At 39.0% G+C, this 23,839-nt stretch overlaps 1 protein-coding gene across 10 annotated transcripts in view; it reads right to left on the bottom strand.

The window, feature by feature from the left end:
• The window catches only part of ABI1 (abl interactor 1), a 135,428-nt gene extending 113,812 nt beyond the window's left edge, over nucleotides 1-21,616 (bottom strand). For all 10 annotated transcript variants that reach the window (XM_037037223.1, XM_037037226.1, XM_037037225.1 and 7 more), the window contains exon 1: nucleotides 21,340-21,616. In XM_037037223.1, the coding sequence (XP_036893118.1) occupies nucleotides 21,340-21,456 (117 nt within the window). In that variant the 5' untranslated portion in view covers nucleotides 21,457-21,616. The remainder of the gene's footprint in view (nucleotides 1-21,339) is intronic.
• Between the last annotated feature and the right edge of the window lie 2,223 nt (nucleotides 21,617-23,839).

The following is a 23,839-nucleotide window of genomic DNA, read 5'->3' as shown; positions in this document are numbered from 1 at the left end:
AGATGGTTCGCTCCATGCCACAGGGCCACACCTGCCCCGACATACTATGGCAGCCAAGAAAGGCTGGAAAAAACACAGGAATGCAAGCAGGCACAGCCAACTGCAGAAATGGGGTTGCAGAGGAAGATTCGTCCTGAGATTTAAACCCAGGCGAAGCAGCCATGGATTGGAACCATGTGGTTTTGGGGCTCCTTTTGCCATGTGGCTTAGGAAGGAGGAGAGACAATGCAGGATTAAGGATGGGGCAATGCAAGACCTTGCAGGGAAGGAAAGGAGTGAAAGGACTCTTGCTGGTGGGCCGTTGCCATAGAGATCATGGCAACACAGCCAATGGTGCTGAGAACCCCAGGAGTCCTGCCAACCAAGGATTACTGGGAAGAACCGGGGACTAGCTGAGCCACAGGCTTCTTTTTTTTTTCCTGAGATATGGTACCCGACTGGGCAAAGTGGGGAAAGGAAGGACTATGTGTGTTTGTGGGTGTTTTAAGGGACTTTGGGATTTTAACAAAGGCAAAGGCATTAAGTCATTACTCTGTCTGTATAACTTTTAAATAGATAGTTCCTTTCCTTTTCACGAAACTTGTATTGAGAGCCATAATTCCTCCTTGGCAGAGGCCAGGGGAAAAAGTACAGGGGTACCTCAGGAGGTGGGGCCCACTGGTAACAGTATCTTGTCCCCCACACCGGGTCTGTTCCGTAACAAACATGTACTTCCCTAGACAAGATGTATACTAGTATGTGATTTTTATCATTAGTGGAGGAAGCAGAGATTATATCTGATTCACAAAACACAATCTGGCACATAATACTCAGTAAAAAGATGCTGAATAACTGAACAAAATGAAATGGGGTACAGAGAGATCGCCAGCAAACCCTCATAGCCTTTGGTTGGGGGCTGGGGAGAGCAGACCAAATGGCAGTTAGGATACTTTTCATAACAATGGCAAGGTGGTAGCTAGATAATAGCTGTGCTACTGCCCAGGGGGAAAGAGTGCTATGGAACTTTCAGAATATATGGTGACTCCTGGAGCCTGCATGGGAGGCAGAGGCCTAAGGCAGGAAGGCATTCCCCCTGCATCACTAAGTTAGATAAGCTTGTCCTGACTAAAGGTGGCAGCCAAAGAATGTAAACGATATGGGAAACTGGCAAACGAAACTCATCGTGGGAGAAGCCACATAGGCAGTCATACAGGAAGCTCTGGGTCAGGATTTAAACTTATGACGGACAAAAGGAGCCTAGTCTCCTATGGAGAGCCATGATGTTACAACTAGGCAGAGAGGGAGAGGCTGATCTGCCATGAGGGCTGAGAGAGTGGGTATCAGCTGTGCTGGTCTATAGTTAAAAAGGCAGTCTGCAAGATGGAGAAATTCAGCCATGCTGTCAGTAATGAGACAGGAGCCATGCAGGTGGAGGAGTAGAGGAGAAGGAGCCATGATGTAGCAGCTAAGCAGTTTGTAATCAGAATTCAGCCATGCAGCCTGGTATAGTAAGGGAAAGAGCAGCATGCTACTGCTCTGGTTGTACATGCTCTAGATGACTCAGAAGCCATCAAGGACTATCTTGCAAGATGCTGACTCTTAGGACACAGGACATATGGAAAGGCCACTCTCTCAGGATTTGTTCCTTCCCTGGACTTCACCATGATCCAGTGAACCACTGTACATGCTTTCCTGGACTATTTCATGGAAGCTGATGACAACACACCCTAGATCCTGAAGGAGAGAGCTACTGCACAAGTGTTTGCACAGCCAGCTTAAGCACAGATAAGCATATAGGGAACTACTGGGCTTGACTTTCACTTTCAGCCTTTTGAGGAGCAAGGGAAGTGCTGGGTCTTAAGGAAGAACAGGTCTCCGAACATAAGTACTCAGCACCCTCAAGGTTAGAGTATGGTAAATAAAACTTTTTCTTCCAATACTAATTGTTGAGTTATACACCAAGGCACCAGGTGAACAGGCCTCTGTCTGCTCATTTACAATGTGACAAACTAATACATTGTCATATTGTGAAGTATGTTACATATTGTTATACATATTTCCTTTTACTGAGCATTTCTCTTGGAACTTCTATGGTTCCAACTTGAGATCCTGTAAGATTTCTTCAAATCAATTTGGAACATACTCAAATTAGAAATAAGTTAAATAATTTCTACATCATTTAAAAATTAATATTTCATACTATTTCATAAAAATTATGTAATTCAGACAAATAAATAAATAAAGTAAATAAATAAGTAAATAAATTTAGTCAAATTATAAAATTTTGACATGGGTGAAATTTGGAGAAAACATATATTTCAAAATTAGAGCTACTAAGAGGTGAAATATACAGCGCAATAGTAAGACCCAAAATATTTTAAAAACTATACAAAATAATTAATATGGTATATGCTATGCTAAGAAAAGACTTACACAAGAAACTTTAAATTTTTTTATGAGGTACTACTCAAGCTACTTTAGCCAGAGATGCATACTGCTATAAAATGGTATTTGGAATTCAAACTCCTATTAGAACCACAAAAGGAAGGCACTAAGTCTACTAAACCAATCATACTAAAGTTTCTCAAAGTATGGTCTTATGAATGCTGAAGATCCCTAAGATTTCCTGAAGATTCCCTTTCAGGAAATCCACGAGGTCAAACTATTTTCATAATAATACCAGCTATTTGCCATCTTTTCTTTTTTATTTATCTAAAAATATTTGCCTTTAATAAAAATTTCATGTCATGTGTTTAATGGTAAACAATTTAAATGTTACATAAACAGTCCATTAAATAAATTTGTTTCAGATCATGTAATTTCTCTGCAAAATCTGTGCATATTCTCATGACATTTTCAAAAACAGATCTTGGTAAGAATTTGACTAACCAGCTGATGCTATAGGATAAGTTCTATAGGATTCGGATTGAAAGTCAGCAACATCTGATCAAGTAAGTCTCCATACTAATATTTGAATTCCGTGGCCTTGAGGTAGGAATCATCAGGTTTTGTCATGGAGCCAAATTTCTACTGAGCACAAAACTATTTAGATTTCCTACTCACGGTATCTCTCCAGGTCTGGCCTTGTATGAAGAATGCTGACTAAAGACATATTCTGCTATTTCTGCAGGAGAAGTTCAGTGCTGACCTCTGCTAGCCTCACGTTAGTTTTTTTTAGTTTATTTACCAATGACTTTTTACCTCCTAATTCTTCTAAGTGGAGTTGCTTAGATTGTCTACCTTCTAATTCCTCTAAGTGGAGTTGCTTAGATTTTCCAATTCCATTTTATTACAATCTTCAGAAGTTTTCATTTTGAAGAGTTCAGATTCCAGATTTTTATTTTGGGGCTCCAACTGACTTCTTATTGAAGCTGATTTTAATATAAAGATTTTAAGAATATTTAGTAGGAATCATAATTCATAATAATTTGAATTAAACCATTTCCTACATCTATTTATTAAATGTCTTGATGTCTTAATTAAAAAAGTAAACATTTACACGTAACATTTGCTAACCACAAAATGAAAGGAATATATACAAGTAAAGCAAAAACATTNGTGGAGTTGCTTAGATTTTCCAATTCCATTTTATTACAATCTTCAGAAGTTTTCATTTTGAAGAGTTCAGATTCCAGATTTTTATTTTGGGGCTCCAACTGACTTCTTATTGAAGCTGATTTTAATATAAAGATTTTAAGAATATTTAGTAGGAATCATAATTCATAATAATTTGAATTAAACCATTTCCTACACCTATTTATTAAATGTCTTGATGTCTTAATTAAAAAAGTAAACATTTACACGTAACATTTGCTAACCACAAAATGAAAGGAATATATAAAAGTAAAGCAAAAACATTTTTTAGAGAAAACTGAAGAACTAATAAAAACAGAAATTTTAGAGCAGAAATAAACTCCACTAAAAACTATCAGAATTGTCATTTTGGACATAATCTAGTTAAAACTTGTCCTTCTATAGATGATAAAAGAGAATTAAAGGCTGGTTAAAATACAGAACAAGGCCCTGCCCAGGTAGGCTCAGATGATTACAGCGTCATTCTAATACACCAAGGGTGTGGGTTCAATCCCCATCAGGGCATACAAAGAAACAACCAATGAATACATAAATAGGCAGAAAACAAATGTTTCTCTCTCTCCCCACCTTCTTCTCTCTAAAAAAATATGTAATATATATGTATGTATGTGTATGTGTATATATACACACACACAAGGAGGAAGAGAACCAAGTTTCCAGACTCTATAACTTTTGAGAGCTTTATGTGCCAGACACAGGAAGGCACTGGAGATACAGGAATAAACAAGACCAACCTAGACCTGCTTTCTTAGAGACCAGCATCACATGTCAAGCAGGTGCAATGACTGTTACAGAGGAAATATATAGGACTCTATGGGAGCCTTTAACAAGGTATAAACTGACATGGTGGGACAGGGAAGAGGTCTCTACAAACATAACCTCCATATTACTGTCATCAACCAATATCCTTACCACTCCCTCCTTCTCTAAAGACTCTCACATCTAACTCACTACTTCACTATTCCTACCATTCATTATTCTTTTTTTTTTAAGATTTTATTTATGTATCTTTAGAGAGGAAGGGAAGGAGAGAAGGAGAGAAGTAGCAATGTATGGTTGCCTCTTGTGAGTCCCCTGTCGGGAACTGGCCCGCAACCCAGGCATGTGCCCTGACTGGGAATCGAACCACAATTGTGTGGTTCGTAGACCCGCGCTCAATCCACTGAGCTACACCAGCCAGGGCTCATTATTCTTAATGATGTCAACATTCACTCAACTAATTCACCAGAAACCTTTGCCCCTCAGTCAATTCACCCCCTGAACTTAAACAACTGCTGTCCACTTTTCTTCATCAGTCAAAACTGCCATAATCATTACCAGTAATTACACCATTTCCAAAAATCTAGATTTCAAAAATCTCAAAATCCCACTTTCTATCTCTGCAGTTGACTTACTCTACTACCTAATTTCCCACTATCCTTTGTTATCACGGAACTTTTTATCCATTAATCCTCCCAGTTTTTCACTATCCATAAATCAACTGAGATGTACTATAAGTATAAAATACGCCTTGGCTGGTGTGGCTGAATGGATTGAGCACCAGTCTGTGAACAAAAGGGTCACTGGTTTGATTCCCAGTCGGGGCACATTCCTGGTTTGCAGGCCAGGTCTCCAGTGGAGGGTGCATGAGAGACAACCACACACTGATGTTTCTCTCCCTTTCTCACACCCTTCCCCCTACCCTCTAAACATAAATAAAATCACTGAAAATAAATAAATGATAAAATAAAATACACATCAGAGTCCAAAGAGTAGGTACAAAAAAAAGAATGTAAAACAGTCCACTAATTATTTATGCTGATTACTTATTGAAATGATTATACTTTGAATGCACTGGTTTAAATAAATTACATTATTAAAATTAAACTGTGTCTTCATACTTTTTTAATCTATTGGAAAATTTTTAAATTACATACATGGCTCACATATTTCTATTAGACAGATTAGAAATATTCTATTCTGTGAATGACTCCTAAACATTGATTTCCAACTTTGATTATTCCCTAAACTGCAGAATGACTATCTGGCCTGTTTGGTTGTCTAATCATTATCTCCTACTCGACATGTCACTATAGTACCCTTTGATTTTAAACTCTAATAATATTTTTATTTAACCTAATATATCCAAAGTATTATTTCAAGTGTGATTAATATAAACAATTATCAATGAGACATTTTATAAATTTTTTCATACCAAACCGAGAATTTAGTGTTTAGCACATCCGGGATCAAACACAAAATGTTCAATGAATATTTTTTAAAAAAAACAGTACTCTTGATATCCTCCCATGCATATACTACAATCTACCGGCATACTTTAAAAAATTTCAGGATGTGGCGAGTTCCAGCCAAGATGGAAGCATAGGTAGAAACCCTTCCCTTCCTAGCACAACCAGAAGTACCAGAAAATCACACTGCATAGAACTCCAACTACCAAGGAATTAAAGAAAAAGTCAACCAGAACAACCAGACAGATAACCCACCGCAAGGCATCAGACCAAGCAGTCAGGGCTGGCTTAAGAAGAAACTGAGACTCAGAGCTGACTGTGGACTATAGGGGTGGTTGCCACAGTGGGAGAAACTCTATCTTACACTAGAGTTTGCTAGACAGTGAGGCTAGAGCCAAGCAAGCAAGCTGCATTGTTCCCTCTCTAATGCCTCCCCCACAGACAGCACCACAACACAGCAAAGAGGGTTACCCTTCCCTGGTGAATACCTAAGGTTCTGCCCCTTTACAACTTAACCATGTGCAGAGACAAAGAATATGGGCCAAATGAAAGAACAGAGCAAAACTCCAAAAAGAGAGCTAAGTGATGAGGAGATAACCAACGTATCTGATGGAGAATTTAATCAAAAAGCTCACAGAACTGACTGAACTTGATCAAAAAATGAAAAAACAAATGAAAGATACCCAAAATGAAATAAAGCAAAATATTAAGGGAACCAATAGTCAAGGGAAGGAAACCAGGACTCAAAGTAGCAATCTGGAACAAAAGGAAAAAATAAACACCCAACCGGAACAGAATGGAGAAACAAGAATTAAAAAAAGTGAAAAAAGACTCAGGAACCTATGGGACAACCTGAAATGTTCCAATATCCAAAGCATAGGGGTGTCAGAAGGAGAAGAACAGCAGCAAAAAAATGAAAACTTATTTGAAAAAATAATGAAGAAAAACTTCCCCAATCTGGCAAAGGAAATAGACTTCCAGGAAGTCCAGGAAGTCCAGGAAGCTCAGAGTCCCAAAGAAATTGGACCCAAAGAGGAACACACCAAGGCACATCATCATTAAGTTACCCAAGATTATATATAAAGAGAGAATCCAAGAGGAAGGGAGAGAGTTACCTACAAAGGAGTGTCCATAAGACTATCAGCTGATTTCTCAAAAGAAACCCTGCAGCCAAGAAGCGTTTGGGGCTAGAAAGAAGTATACAAAGTCATGAAAGGCAAGGACCTACATCCAAGATTACTCTATCCAGCAAAGCTATACTTTAGAATGGAAGGGCAGTTCATCATCACCAAGCCCTTATTACATGAAATATTAAAGAGACTTATCCAAGAAAAAGATGATCAAAACTATGAACAATAAAATAACAACAAGAGACTATCAATGACTGAACCTGAAAAAATAAATAAAAACCACACAAACAACCAGAACAGGAACAGAATCACAGAAATGGAGACCACACAAAGGGTTACCAGCAGGGAAGGGGACAGGGAAGAAGGGGGGAAGGTATAGGGAAGAGGAAACATAACTGGTAGGTACAAAGTAGACAAGGGGACGTTAAGAACAGTATAGGAAATGGAGAAGCCAACAAACTTATAGGTACAGCCCATGGACATAAACTAAAGGGGGGGAATGTGGGTGGCATGGGTGTAGGTCAGAGAAAAATAAAAGGAGGATAATGAGACAACTATAATAGCATAATCAATAAAATATATTGAAAATAAATAAATAATAGTTAAAGCTGAAACAAAAACCAGTTGAGCAAAGCCAAAGGGGGGAAAGAATTGAATGTAGGGGGGGAAGGACTGAAGGTAGGGGGTGGGGATGGGCTGGGGGGAAAGTAGTGGTAGGAAAATGGTGACAAGTATACTTGAACGACAGCTAAAACACATACACACAAAGCAGGTGAGATACCCAACTTCCACATCTTGTATAGTATGTTTCACTTAACCTTTGAATAATATAATTCACATTTGATTGGGTTATTAGATAATCTCACTAAACTGTTAGGGTGTTTGTTTGTTTTTAGTTTTTAAAATACACTATGACTGCCCTGATGGGTTTGACTCAGCTGGGAATCGTCCCACAAAGCTAAAGGTTGTGGGTTCAACTCCCAATCAGGGCACATGCCTGGATTATGGGTTCAATTTCCACTCAGGAGGCATAAAAGAAGCAACCAATCAATGTTTCTCTCCTTCTCTGCACATCTTCCTTCCCCCTCTCTAAAAATAAATAAAATCTTAAAAAATAAAATAAAAATAAATAGAATACACTATGGCTAAAATACTTTCTGCCTTAGTATAAACAATATGAGTTTATCAACTATAAAGCATAAAATTGAGACACTCTTCATATGCTGTAGGTAGTAGTGATATTACAAGAAACTTGCACTGTCTAAGCTATATATGTGGCTAAAAAGTTTAAAATTTATTCAATTACCATATTTTATATCACTCTGGTAATCAGGGTGATATAAATATATTAAATATAATATAAATATTTGTAAATATAATTACATTATACATAATATAAATATATCTAAATATAATTATATTTACATACAAAGCAAAAAAATTAAGCTCCACACCTTAATTTCTATCAATTCATACAAAAATCAGATTCTACGTCAGGAAATCACTCACTACACTGCAGTACAGCAACAGATAATTATATTCATCACAACAGAATTCCATTATGAACCACTCCTAGCTGTGCATATGCAAAAGAACTCAAAACAGGCACTCAAATACAGTACATGAAAATTCACACAGTACTATTCACAACAGCCAAAAAGACAGAAACCTACCAGCCCATCAGCAAATGAATGGATAAATTGTAGTATATACATACAGTAGAATATGCTTAATATAAGTGAAAAAAGCCAGACAAAAAAGCCACACAGTCTATGATTCCATGTACATGAAACAGAGAACAGATAAATTCACAGAGACAGAAAGCAAATTGGTGGATGTCAGGTGCTAGGGGATAGGGATGGAAGTGAAATGCATAATGGATAGGGTTTTTTTTTTAGAGTGATAAAAATGTTTTGGAAATAGACCAATGTGGTGGTCATACAACACTGTGAATATACTAAATAATACTGAACTGTATGCTCTAAAATGGTAGGTTTTATATTAGATAAACTGTAATTCAATTTTTTAAATCATTATAAAGCAAACAACAATACAGCTATATTCTAATCAACCTGTGGCAGTGGCAGGAATCACTAACAACATTAACAGTAAATTAAAAATATATTGACTGTTTAGCCCTGGCCAGGCAACTTAGTTGGTCAGCACATCATCCCAAGATGCCAGGGTTATGGGTTCAATCCCAATTCAGGGCACATACAAGAAGCAATCAATGAATGCATAAATACAGCGGAACAATAGGTCAATGTTTCCCTTTCTCTTTCTTTTTCTCTGTTTCTGTGTCTTTCTCTCTCAAATCAATAATTTTTAAGTGATAAAAATACATTAAGTGCTTTAAAGCTTTATACTCTTTTGGGCCACAATTATAATAAAATTCATTATCTTTTCCCCCCCACATATAGAAGTTATGCAGTAGATTTAATAAGCCTCCATCTGTTAGAGATATGTACTAAAATATTTATGGATGCAATGATGTGTCAAAGATGAGCTTTACAACAATGGCAGGGAGACAGAAAAGAAATACCAATGAAAGGAGATAGGCTACAGGTAAATAATTGTTAAAATTGGGTGATAAATAAATGGGGGTTCCTCTTCCAGTCAAGATGGAAGCATAAGCAGACATGGCTGGCCTCTTCTCACAACTACTTCAAAATTACAACTAAAATATAGAGCCATCACTTAAAACTGGCAGAAATCAAGCTGAATGTTAGTCTGACAACTACAGAATTAATGAAACCACATTCACCCAGATTGATAGGAGGGGCGCAGACACAGAGTGGGCTGGTCCCTCACCCACAGGTGATGGATAGAAACTCAGGAGGCATATCTCAGGAGTGAGAAGTCCCAGACCCATACCAGGCCCCCCAGCACAGTTCTGGTGCCAAGAAGGTAAGTCCCCACAACTTCTGACTGCAAAAATCAGCGGGGATTGAGTTGGTGAAAGAAACTTGAGCCCCAAACAGTTCCTCTTGAAGAACCCACACATGGACTCACATACCCAGACTCACTCCCTCTGATCTCCAGCACTGGGGCAACAACTTGAAAGGCACCAAAGGTATATACAGGGAGAAAAAGTATCTCACATCAAGGCAATCAGAGGCCATTATCCCTTTTCTAAACCCTCCCTACACTGAGCCAGCAAGACAGTGCCATATCTGAGACTCCATCAACCTGGGTAACACTGTTTGATCCCTCATAGGAGATCCCAAGACTCCACCCACCCAATTTACAGGCTCACCTAAGCTGCTTTTTCATATGAATGATTAGTCTTGGCTCATTTTTCACAACATCCTAAATCCTCTCAAACAAACAATAGCTGGCCTCAGTGAATTCCAGGCCTTGCACTAGCAGCAGCCAACCTAGATTCACAGCTTGGCTTCACCTGGGAACCTCCAAGCCCAACACAAAAGGCAGCCATCTCAGATAGCTTTACAGCTCAGGAAGGGTGGCCCCATGCAAAACAAAGGTGGGGGCTGATCTTGGCCTGTACCACCTGGGAAACGCACACAGAGTGAACAGTTGCAGACCATACTGGACCACCACTACCCTGCCCCTGTGCAGCTGATCCTCCAAGGAAGGGACAGACTGGTAGTAAGTGGTCACTGCCAATCCTTGCAGCCATCTGGCCTGGGTAACTCCCTTCCATTGATCTGCCAATAGCAATCAAGGCTCAGCTACAAGAGGGTGTTCTCAGCCCACATGAAGAGCCCACCTTGAGTACCCAGCTTGGATGATAGTGGAGGCTATGTCACTGGACCCTACAAGACACCTACTATATTAGGCCCCACTACCAAGACATGGAGTCAAAGTAGCTCTACCTAATATATAGAAACAAACACAGGGAGCCTACCAAAATAAGAAACAAAGAAACATGGCCCAAACAAAAGATCAAAACTCCAGAAAAAGAATTAGAAACAAAGGATACACTAATTGAAATTCAGAGCAATTTCCAGGGAAACAACAGTAGAGCAGGTGAAGTTCAGAATCAAATCAATAATATGGAACATAAGAAAGCAAAAAAACATGCAGAACAAGAAGAAAAAAAGAAGAAAAAAATGAAAATAGCATAAAAACCTCTGGAACAACTTTAAGGGGTCCAACATTCCATTCATAGCGGTGCCAGCAGGAGAACAATGAATTAGAAAACTTCCCAATTTGGTGAAGGAAGTAGACATGCAAGTCCAGGAAGCACAGAGAGTCCCAAACAAGATGGACACAAGAGGCCCATTCGAAGACACTCATAATTAAAATGCCAAAGGTTGAAGACAAAGAGAGAATCTTAAAAAGCAGCAAGAGAAGAGTAGTTACCTACAGGGGAGTTCCTGTAAGACAGTCAGCTGATTTCTCAAAAAAACTTTGCAGGCTAGAAGGGATTGACAAGAAATATTCAAAGTCATGAAGAACAGGGACGTAGAGCCAAGAATGCTCTACCTGGTAAAGCTATAATTTAGAATTGAAGAGCAGATAAAGAGCTTCCCAGACAAGAAAAAACTAAAGGAGTCCATCATCACCAAACCATTATTACATGAAATGTTAAAGGAACTTATTTAAGAATAAGATGATCAAGACTATGAACAATAAAATGGCAAAAAATACAAAATCTATCAACAATTCAATCTAAAAAAACTAAGCAAACAAGAACAGAAACAGAATCATGGATATAGAGAGCATTTTGATGGTTGCCTGATGAGAGGGAGTTGTAGGGGAATGGGTGAAGCGGTGAGGGGATTAAGAAGTAAAATAGGTAGTTACAGAATAGCCATGGGAATGTAAAGTACAGTATAGGAAATGGAGTAACCAAAAGACTAATACTCATGACCCATGGACATGAACAATGGTGGGGAGAATTTGCCTGAGGGATTACGGGTTACTGGGTAGAGGGAAGGCAAAGGGGGAAAACAAGACAACTGTAAGAGCATAATCATTAAAATACAATTTTTAAAAAATAAAAAATAGCCCTGGCTGGTGTAGCTCAGTGGATTGAGCACGGGCCTGCGAACCAGAGGATCGCGGTTCAATTCCCAGTCAGGGCCCATGCCTGGGTTGCAGGCCAGTTCCCGGCAAGGGACACATGATACATTGTGTGTCCTCGGCAGAGGCAACCATACATTGATATTTCTCTCCCTCTCTCCTTCCCCTCTAAAGATAAATAAATAAAATATTTTTAAAAAAATAAAAAAATAAAAAATAAAAAATACAAGGGTTCCTTGTCCTCTCCATTTCTCAATATGTTTGGAATCTTCTATGATGAGTTATTAACTACTATGCTAGTCATTAGTAAAATAAGACTTAAAATTAGTTTCCTTGTACTTCAGCTACACTTGAGATGGTCCTACCAATATTCTTTAGTCAACATAAATCACAATTCCACAAACACCTGCTGAACTTGCTACGCTATAATGCATATCAAAATTAGAATCTACTTGCTAACAAGTACACATTATTTTCCTTAGGATATTTTGTTTTATTTTCAGGTTTTCCTCACAAACATTAGTTCACTACCAACTATTTCTGAGAAAAGTTTCACTTGTGAATGGAGAAAGTTAGCAGAGCCAAGGTCAACTGTAATTAACTGGGTTGACAGAGTGGTAATACTAAAAACTTCAAGTCTCCTTTCTTTTTTTTTCTTCTTTACTTTATTTATTTATTTTAAATATATATATTTTATTGATTATACCATTACAGTTGTTCTATTTCCCCCTTCATTCCCCTCCACCCTGCACACCCCCTCCCCCACCATTCCCCTCCCTTTAGTTTATGACCATGTGTCTCAGGTTCTTCAGATTCTATATTTCCCCCACTATTCTTGCCCTCCCCTCTACTTTCTACCTACTGTCTATGCTATTTTCTGTACCTTCTCCCCACTTCTCCTCCTCCCACTCCCCTGCTGCTAACCCTCCATGTGTTCTTCATTTCTACGGTTCCCCTCCTGATCTAGCTGTCCACTTAGTTTGCTTTTGTTTTAGGAGTGGTTGTTAATAACTGTGAGTTTGCTGTCCTTTCACTGTTCATATTTTTCATCTTCTTTTTCTTATATAAGTCCCTTTAGCATTTCATATAATAAGGGCTTGGTGATGATGAACTCCTTGAACTTGACCTTATCTGAGAAGCACTTTATCTGTCCTTCCATTCTAAATGAAAGCTTTGCTGGATAAAGCAATCTTGGCTGTAGGTCTTTGGATTTCATGACTTGGAATACTTCTTTCCAGCCCCTTCTTGCCTGTAAGGTCTCTTTTGAGAAATCCGCTGACAGTCTGATGGGAACTCCTTTGTAGGTGACTGTCCCCTTATCTCTTGCTGCTTCTAGGATTCTCTCCTTCATTTGAATCTTGGCTAATGTAATTATGATGTGCCTTGGTGTGTTCCTTCTTGGGTCCAACTTCTTTGGGACTCTCTGAGCTTCCTGGATTTCCTGGAAGTCTATTTCCTTTGCCAGACTGGGGAAGTTCTCCTTTATTATTTGTTCAAATAAGTGTTCCACTCGTGGCTGTTTCTTTTCCCCTCTGGTACCCCTACAATTCGGATGTTGGAACGTTTAAAGATGTCTTGGAGGTTCCTAAGCCTCTCCTCATTTTTTTGAATTCTCATTTCTTCATTCTTTTCTGGTTGGATGTTTTGTTCTTCCTTCTGGTCCATTCCATTGATTTGAGTCCCTGTTTCCTTTCCATCACTATTGATTTCCTGTGCATTTCCCTTCATTTCAATTAGTTTAGCCTTCATATGTTCCTCTAATTTGTGGCTAAAATCAACCAGTTCTGTGAGCATCCTGATGACCAGTGTTTTGAACTGTGCATCTGAGAGGCTGACTATTTCCTGGTCGCTTAGAGTTATTGGCTCTGGGGCTTTGAGTTCTTCTTGAGCCATCTTTTGGACTGTTCGTGCCTGTTACGTATCAGGATCGGAGCCCTAGGTGTTCACCAGATCAGGTCCACTCAGTTGCTGGGTTGTGAGGCTGTATGTGGGGGCAGGGGCAAAGAGGAGCAATGGCAGTCCATCTGCTGCCTCCCGCTGCTGCGGCCGCAGCTGCCACTGTTACTGGGGCCCGTGCGTTTCGTCCCACTGCATTCGAATGTGCCACCACCATCAGCCCTCCGCCACTGGGTTCGCCCACTGGGGTCTGCATGGTCCATCTCACTGTGCGCGAATGTGCAACCGCGGTCAGTCTGCCCTGCACCCCGACTGGGTCTGGGCTGCCTGCGCACCTGGGTCGGGGGATCTTTCCTGCTGACCCTGCTCCGCTGCTGGCTCCGCCCCTCTTACCGACCCGGTTGAACAGTTCATTGTTGTCTTACTTCCGTATAATTCAATTTTCTGTTCTTTGGCTGTGTCTTTGTTCTCCAAATTTTTGTTGTATTCAAACTTGGTTGTGGGAGAAGGCACAGTGTTTCCACCTATGCCTCCATCTTGGTGGAAGTCCTTCAAGTCTCCTTTCTAAGCAAATAATGTTGTTAAAATGATCAGATCAGCTGTCTCTTTAAAAAAAAATTCACTGGCCAGTGTGACTCAGTTAGTTGGAGCATCATCCTATAATCCAAAAGGTCACCGTTTGGATTCCTTGTCAGGGGACATGCCTAGGTTGCTGGTTCAGTCCCTGGTGGGTCAGGGTACAGATGAATGCTTTTCTTAAATGAAGAGAAGAGTTGTCTCTTCTCTTGTCTCTTGTATTAAGAAGAGGCACTTGCAAAATGGCACTTACTGGATTTTGTTTTAAAATGTATGGGTGTTTTTTAATTTTAATTTTTTTAATCCTTACCCCAAGACATGCTTATTGATTTTCGAGAGAGTGAGAGGCAGGGAGGGGGGGGGAAGGGAAAGGAGAAAGGAAGAGAGAGAAACATCAATGTGAGAAACATCAATTGGCACCAGGCCACAAACCAGGCATGCGGCCTGACAGGGAATCAAATCTTGACCTTTCACTCCATGGGTGGTTCAACCAACTAAGCCACACTGGCCAGGGGAAAAATTTTTTCCCTTGTTTCTCAGTATAGTGTCTTATTAAATATTAAGGTCTATAAAGTACTTCAAGGTTTTGATTATTATTCCTTCTAAAATCAAACTATAACATCAATAAAAATTATAATCAACACAAAAAAAACATTAGAAACACATACAGCTCCCCCAATTCAAATTTTAAATGCCTAATTAGCATTTAATAATTTTTAAATTATTTTTCATATCAGCACTATTCTCAAAGAATTACAGCTACATAATCTGCTAATGTTTGATTCAACATCTTCTGCCAATATTAATACTCTTCCTTTCTAGCTCATCTGTTCTTGTCTGTTAACTCACAAGTATCTAATTCCTATAACATAATTTCACCCAAGATAAATAGGTTACTCTAAATGGCCAATTGTCCAAATACTTCTTTCCCACTACAAGGAGTTTCAGCATTCTTCAGTCATCATAACCAACTTGAGAAAACAGAAATACACAAGAATTAGAAAAGCGTCCTTACTCTAAGAGATTATTTCAACAATTTTCTAAAAAGAACCTCTCCAAATGACACAAACTTGCTAAAACTGAGGCCCTAAACATACCAGGACTAGATCAAAGTACTACATGTAAAGCTCTAAGTATTACAGTTACAAAAGAAAAATCATTTTGTATAAAGGATACATGGACAACAACTGAGAAGGGTGGAAATGGGGGGGGAAGGGTGGAAATGGGGGGGGAGCACAGGGGTGGGATGGGATGGAAGTAATAGACAGAAAACTGTACTTGAAAAATAAATTAAAAAATTGGGAAAAAACAAATTTAAAAAATCATTTTAATACAAATTCTCTTTTAATTAATTTTAATACAAACTTCAAATGACATACAGCACCAAAGAACATTCTATATTCTTGAGAGTATTATTAGTAGTTGACATAATATTCTTAAGACCTAATGTTCAAGGTCAGATTCTGACTGCTTGACAGCAGCATTAATAAATAGGTTGTGACTACCAGTCAACCTAACAACTAACCTGAGGATTTCCATAAAAGTATCCAAAATCCTGTCTTGTTTTGTTTTTGTATTGGCATACTATACTCCCAGGTGTTTCAGGTATACAACATAATGATTTCATATGCATATATACTGCAAATGATCACAATAGCTCTAGTTAACATCCATCACAACAGCTACAATTTTTTTCTTGTAGTAAGAACCTTTAATATTCACTTTCTTAGCAACTTTCAAATATACAGTACAGTGTCATTAACTATAGTCACCATGCTGCACATTACTAAAAGCATGTTTAATTCATTAGATTTCCAACCTGTATGTCTAATTATGCTAACCACTCTTCTCCTCACTTCAAAGTGCAAGTGTAAAAATTCTACCATTTCCAATCAGTCCTAATCTCCTCAATCATTTTGACTATCTTTAGCTGAATCTGGTTTGTGTAAAAATCAAAATGTTTCAAAACACCGTTTTAACTTCTAATAATTCTATTACAATTTTTCTTACCACAATTGCAAAGCTGAATCAGAATAGAAAAAAAGCAGGCAGTGATGCACAAAAGGAAAAAGATCCACTGAGTTCAGTGAAAAACTAGCCTATGACTCCTATAACTCATCACTTCAAGTGTCAAAGCTATCATCCCCAAATAACAAACATTGGTTCTTATATTTGCAACTTGGAACTCAGAAGAAAAAATGGTAAAATAGTTAGGTTCCCATGCATGCTCAACAAGAATCTACTTATTCCATCCTGGCTGGAGTGGCTCAGTGGTTGAGTGCCAGCCTGAAAATCAAAGGGTTGCTGGTTCAAATCCCAGTCTAGGGCACATGCCTGGGTTGCAGGCCAGGTCCCCACTAGGAGGCACACATTGTATTTTCTCTCCCACTCTTCCTCCATCCCTTTCCCTCTGTCTAAAAATAAATAAATAAAATCTTTTTTTTTTTAAAAAGAGTCTACTTATTCCATAACATCTCTAAACTAGTCTGAGTTCTATATGTATTCGCAGCTAGACGGTATGACAGGAAGAGCACAGCCATGCAACCGGTGCTGGGCAAAGTTGGGCAAAAATCCTGACTGCTAATTGCTAAGTATATGATTAAACAAAACTCATTTAACTTTTTTGAATCCTAACTTACTGATCTGAAGAGAATATTGCTTATCATGGAGAGTTTCTATAAGGAGTAATGCTGATACAAATCAACCTGCAGAGACGGTAACAGAGCATGTGCTCAATAAATATAAGCAATTATTATGTATCACCCTCTTCTCTTCCCTACTCCCCTCTTCACACTATCTTTCTTTATCCCCTATCCTACAGTAAGCACCCTACTCTATTCATTAAATAGAACTTAGAATATAGAATCAGAAAATCTGGATTTGATTCCAGGCATTATCCTCTCGTGAGACACAGAATTTTAAGGGTATTTAATGTCTCTGAACCTTTAATTGCTCATGACAAATAAATGAATGAATGAACAAACATGATAACTGATTTCATTTATAAACTGACATAAACTGTACAGTACCAGAAATGTTAGCTCTTACCTATCCCAAAGCGCTCCTACACAAAAATTACCTATCCTCGAAGATTAAATGGGCATAATTAGCAAACGAGCATAAGTTAGCATCACAAGAAAAAGAAAACAAGCTACATAAACCAACCCACTTATGAGATCCCCTTTATACAGTATAACAAGAATATACTTGTTAACCCAAATAAAGCTCTTATTGGGGAAATGCCAGGCCAAATTTTTTAATTAAATTAAAAAGTTTAGCTACATGGAAGACTTTTCTGTCCTTACTCAACCTAGCAATTTGCACGGAAATCTTTCTTAAGCAGTTCCTACTCCTTTTAGCTTTGCTCGCTTCCTACTCCCCAAAATAGTTCCCATGATAAAAGTACTGTGGACCCTAAAATAGAGCGAAGAGAACTGGCTAGATGAACAAGTGTGTTCAAGTTAAATAGCAACTGTCCTTGACATAAACTACTAAAAAAAATTCAAACTGGTCAAATCAACCAAAAGATGAAAAAAGGCAAAGATTTTTCTTTATATAAAAAGCACTTTCTATTTTAAATATTATTTCCTCATAACAATTTCAAAAATCTTGTCATATTTAAGAAAGTATACTTTTTGTATAAGTTTTGCCATTGATACGGTTTTAATATTTTTAAATCCTCACCCAAGGATGTGTTTATTGATTTTAGAGAGAGAAAACAGGGCAGAGTCAGAGAGAAACACTGACATGAGAGAAACATCCGAAACACTGATTGATTGCCTCCCCACACATGCCCCAACTGGGGATCAAACCTGCAATCTATATGTGTGCCTCAACTGAGATAGAACCAGCAACCTTTTGGTGTGTGGGACAGCGCTGTAACCAACTGAACCACCCAGCTAGGGCTAATAATACAATTTAATAATTAAAGTCAAAAAGACCCAAAGGGCTAATGAAGTACTCAAGGACTCAACTGCATTACAGCCAAAAGAACTTGTCAACTTGTCAACACCTTAGCCTAACAGGACTGTGCTTCCAAACTGTAGGAAAACAAACAAAATGAAAACTGAAGTCTCAGGATAAAAATCACCCACGCAGTAACTTAACTCGCCTTGGGTACAAAAAAAAAATCTCAAAACACAACTACCATATTTTTCGGAACATAAGATGCACCTAGGTTTTAGAGGAAAATAGGAAAAAGTTTTTGAAGCAAAAAAATGTAAAATATTTAATAACATAATATTTCACCAATATAAATGTAAACAGAATTCAACAGCAGCATTAACCACCATTATTCCTCCCAAATGGGGGAGTGGGGGCCATCTTATACTCCGGAAAATATGGATACATCTTTTCCCTAAGAGGAGACATATTTCTGTAAGGTGTTGATTATAATCCAGTAAAGGTCATAGAAGGGATACAGAAAGATCTCAAAAGACATTCAAGTGGGTACTTCTAGCACTCTTGGTTCCCTATTCACTGCACCATGGTTAGCAGCCCGACATATCACAAAGTCAGCTACCACAACTTCCACAAAGCCTTCATCACCATCTAAGCCTGTCTGAGCAAGGCACCTAGTGTATCATACAGTCCAAAAGTTTAAAAGCTACTACTATGATACGTGACCAGGTAGCTCAGTTTGGAGATTAATCCCCATACACCAAGGCTGTGGGTTCCATCTCTAGTCAGAACAAATACAAGAATCAACCAATGAATGTGTGGATAAGTGGAACAAATCAATGTTTCTCCTTGTTTCTCCCTCCCTTCCTCTCTCTTACTACAATCAATCAATAAAGATGATAGATAGATAGATAGATAGACAGACAGATAAAAGGCTACTAAGACAAACATATTTTTACCCCACTAAAATCAGAATACTTGACTGATGTCAAATTTAGGACCCCAGAAAAAAAAAGGAGCCACTGAGAGTGGCTCTTGGCACCATGGTACTAATGGTACTAACATGTTTAAAAGTAAGAGACTACACATGAGGATTATCATGACTTAATTGGGGATATTACCAATTAAGTCTAAGTGCTTCAAAGTTAAAAGATGATAGCGGGAAAGGGAAAGGAAAGACATGAGTGAGTGAGTGAGTGAGTGAGAGAAAGAGAAGCTTCATAGCAGACAACTACCTGAAAAGGGCATAGTCACCAGACAGGTTAAAACATGTTTGCATTTGCCAATACTTAGTAGTTACCACACCATATTATTTGTCAGATTTCCCAACATGCGAAACAAAAAGAAGCCACCCTTTGTTAAGCACTTACTTGGTGATTTCTATAAAGAAATGACTTCTGGAATGGAGGCAATTTAACTTTCTTCAATCAATCTTTTTGATCTTCAAAACCCTTAAACCTTCAGGAAATTGAGATTCTAAGGCTTTCCATGTTGGTTGAATAAAACTTGTATATTTGTAGTATCAATAAACTATAAGATCACTTTTCCATCTCAAAACTACACCCACACTTTACTGGATTTTAGAGTATTTTTAAAAGGCTAAACATTAAGTTTGCAAAAACAAGAAACACAGTAGATGTGGCAGACATTCAACAAGTTTATCAGTAAAATTCCTACAGTAAAAGCTTGAAAAAATTTGAGATAAATTCCTAGTAGTGCTACTGAAGATACAATGTTACTAATATGGAAATTGAGAAATATTCAAAATATTCTGAAAACAGACTCGCCTTCTAAAAATAAGGAGGAAAAGCACTTGCCAACCCAGAAACTATTGGTTCTTAAAAATGATAATCACATGAGAGGCTTCCTGTAAATACTTTAGTTCTGAATGGCAATAACCCTAGTCTTTCAAAACATAGTCATGCCTTACCAGTATCAAGCAAATTTCGGGTGCCTTTATATTGATACAAAGGACTTCTGCAAACTGCCGGTTTACGCAAAGATCTACAAACTACCACACCGTAACTCACTTTCGATCTTTAAAATAAAAACAATTATCTGCGGAAATCTTTCTAGTAAATCTACAAGAACATATTTTAATTATGGTTCTAAGACTACATATGATCGGTAATCAATCTGAAGTCAAATTCTATGCATCCACTTAAGTTAGAAAGAGAGAAACCTTCAGAAAATAAGCAACCGGCGATCACACCATTGTATTTTAAGTTACTTATGAAACCAACAGTTCAAGAACTTGGGGAAAGAGAGTATTAAAGACATTTTTTAAACTAGTTAAATCATTTAAGTTTCATAACGACAATAGCCCTAACAACCTCTAGACATACATTAAGGTGCGACGGAAGTGAAAATGATATGGGGGAAAAACCCGACCTGAAAACGGACCGGCAGGCAGATATAACAAACCTTCAATTAAAGGAATTTTGAGATTAACTTCTCCGAGACGCCTTCCCTCACTCCCCACTCGCTTCCTTCTCTCCCTCGGGGAGGTCTGTGTAATGTGACTCATGACAAATTTTTTAAATAAATAAATAAAAGACACACCCTCTGGGTTGAACTGACATAATCGCCCCCACCCCACCCTCCCCCGACACACACCCCGCTTTTCCTCTCCCTTCTGCTGCTCCTCCCTGTGCCTCGTCCCTGCCCTTTCCTCTCCCCTCTCTCTTCGGTCCTAGACCCCTCTCCGAACCGAGAGGCAGCTGAGTCTCGGGACAGAAGCCCAGCGAACTGCAGGCTGCTGAGGGGCAGCGCGACTCGAGGCGCCGAGCCCGCAGGGGGATTCCAGGCTGCGACTCCCTCGCCCATTTTCTCTCTCCCCTTCTATCGGTTTCAACCACCACGGCCACTTCCTGTAACGCAGCTCGACTCCCTGAGCCCGGCCACTTGCTCTGTCCCTGGCTGGGGCTTGGGACTGAGGCGGCCGCTGAGGTTAAGGCAGTTCCCCACCCCGCCCAGTGGGCTGGTCACTCGGGCGGACAGCGGCGGGTCGTCGGCCCAGCGCCCACCCGCGCGCCCGCGCTCCTCACCTGTATGTAGTTGTTTTCACAGTAGTCCGCCACCCGGGTCAGGTTCTGGTAACTCTCTATCAGCGCCCTCTTGCCAGACGGGATCTCCTCCTCTAGTAACATCTGCAGCTCTGCCATTTTCCACCCCTCCGCATCGCTTCCTCTCGCGTTAAAGACACAGAAGCAGCAAGGTCCGCGAAGGCTCCGAGCACCTCACAGCCCGGATACAAACCGCCTACCCGCCCTCCCGCCGGGTATTGTGGGACGGCACCTCCTCCTCTTCCTTCTCACTCTCTCCGCCCCCTTCCACCCGTTTCGCGCAGGCGCCTCAACCTCGTTCTCTCGCGAGCCTTCAAGCCATTTCCCTCCTCCCCCACCACAAGATTTTTTTTCCCTTTGGCATGGTCTTCTGGGAATTGTAGTTTCTCACATGCCTGCTTCCGGTCAAAAGCGCATGCGTCCAGGGAGCCTCCAATGACAAACCCAAACGGAGCGTAATAAAAGGTGGACCGGGGGTAGTGGTTTAAGTACGTAGTTTCCTAGAAACTCCAGCAGAAGGAACCTCGGGACGATTCCAGGGAGTAAACCGTTTCTGAGAAGGCAATGAAACCTGGCAGAACTTTGAACATTGAACTTACTTCACACCGTACTCCAAAATGTAATCGAGATCTATCATAGGTCTAAATATAAGAGGTAAAGTAATAAGCTTATGCAAGAAAACATACAGTAATTTCACAAGCTTGGGGTAGGCAAAAGTTTTTTAACTAGGATACAATAAGTACTAACAAAAAACGGGAAAATTGGTAAATTGATTTTTATTGTAATAAAATGAAAGATAACCCATTTTTTGCTATCACTGTAACAAATTTAGGGACAAAACTATTTATCTCATACATCTGGAGATCGCGAGGCTCATTTGGGTAAAGTTAAGGTGTCAAGAGGGCATTGTTGCTTCTGGAGACTCTGAGGAGAATGCATTTCCTTGCCTTCTTCAGCTTGTAGAGCCTACATGCATTCCTTGGTTCATGGCCCCTTCTTCCATCTTCAAGACAGCAGCAGAGCATCTTCAAAATTCTCTCTCACTCTGCTTCTGTCAGCAAGTTGCCTTCTCTCTGATTCTGACCACCATCCCTTCCTAGTATAAGGACCCCATGAATAGATAGGTTTCACCTAGATAATCCAGGATAATTTCCCCATCTCAAGATCCTTAACTTGACTACATCTGCAATGTCCTTTTTGCCATGTAAGGTAATATACTCAGAGTTTCCAGGAATTAGCACATGGACATCTTTGGAAGTCCATTAGTCAGCCTGCTATATCCACCACTAAAATTAAGCCCTCCGTTCATTAAAAGACACTATTAAGAAAGTAAAACGATAAGCCACAATGCATACACTTGACAGAGGACTCATTCCAGGATATATATTTTTAAAGAAATTCCTCCAAGTCAATTAAAAGATAGACAATCCAATAAAAAATGAACAAAAGAAGACAATTGCACTTCATGAGAAGCCAATAAATAAATGAAAAGGCACTCAACTCATTAGTCATCGAGGAAATGCAAAGAACAGTACATTCTAAGGATGCAGTGTAAAATTTAAAATACTCCACTGCACACCCCATTAGAATACCTAAAATTAAAAATCCCTACCACAGCAAGGGCTAGTGAAAATGTAAAGTAACTGGACTCAAATGCATTACTGGCTACAAACTGCCACAGCCACACTGGAAAACAGTTTAAGTTTCTTACAAAGCCAAACATATACGTAATATAAAACCTAATATCTTACTCCTAAATATTTACCAAGAGAAATAAAAATTTACATCTATGTTCATTTAAAAAGCATTATATGAATCTTTATAATAACTTTATTCATAATCACTAAAAGTTGGGAACAATTCATATGCCCTACAACTTGCTAAACAAACTGGTACATCCAAACAATAGTGTACTATTCAGCAATCAAACATAATGAACTATATGTAAACACAAAGTCATGGGTGAGTCACAAATGCATGTTACTAAGTGAGAGAAGTCAGACACCTCACCCCACATCCCAAAAAAGACCAACAGTAGCTAGTGTTGACAAGAATGTACTGCATCTAACATACACACACACACACAGTGTGCTGCATGTGTGAGTATACAAGTATAAAAGGGCGTAATCATTTTGGAAGTACCTATTTGGTTTGGCAGTACCTATTAAAGCTAAATACATACATCCTTAAGGTACAGCAATTCACACCTATGTATGTATATATCCACAAAAGGGTATGTACAAGAATGCTCATAGCATCTTTATTCACTATAGTCAAAAAATGGAAACCCAAAAGCCTATCAACTACAGAAAGAATAAATAAATGGTAGTATATTTACGTGGTGGACTATTACATGGCAATAAAAGTAATAAACTTGATATATGCAACAACATGAGTAAATCCACTGCTAGATGCACTTTCATGGGTGAAAGCTGTTTTATTAAGTGAAATTAGGCAGACATAAAAGAGTACATACAATATA

The sequence above is a fragment of the Sturnira hondurensis genome, unplaced genomic scaffold (assembly GCF_014824575.4).
Source record: "Sturnira hondurensis isolate 20B ecotype Veracruz unplaced genomic scaffold, ASM1482457v3 Scaffold0022910, whole genome shotgun sequence".
Classification (NCBI taxonomy): domain Eukaryota; kingdom Metazoa; phylum Chordata; class Mammalia; order Chiroptera; family Phyllostomidae; genus Sturnira; species Sturnira hondurensis.
The sequence above is the reverse complement of the archived record's forward strand: the minus strand, read 5'-3'. Positions and strand labels throughout refer to the sequence as shown.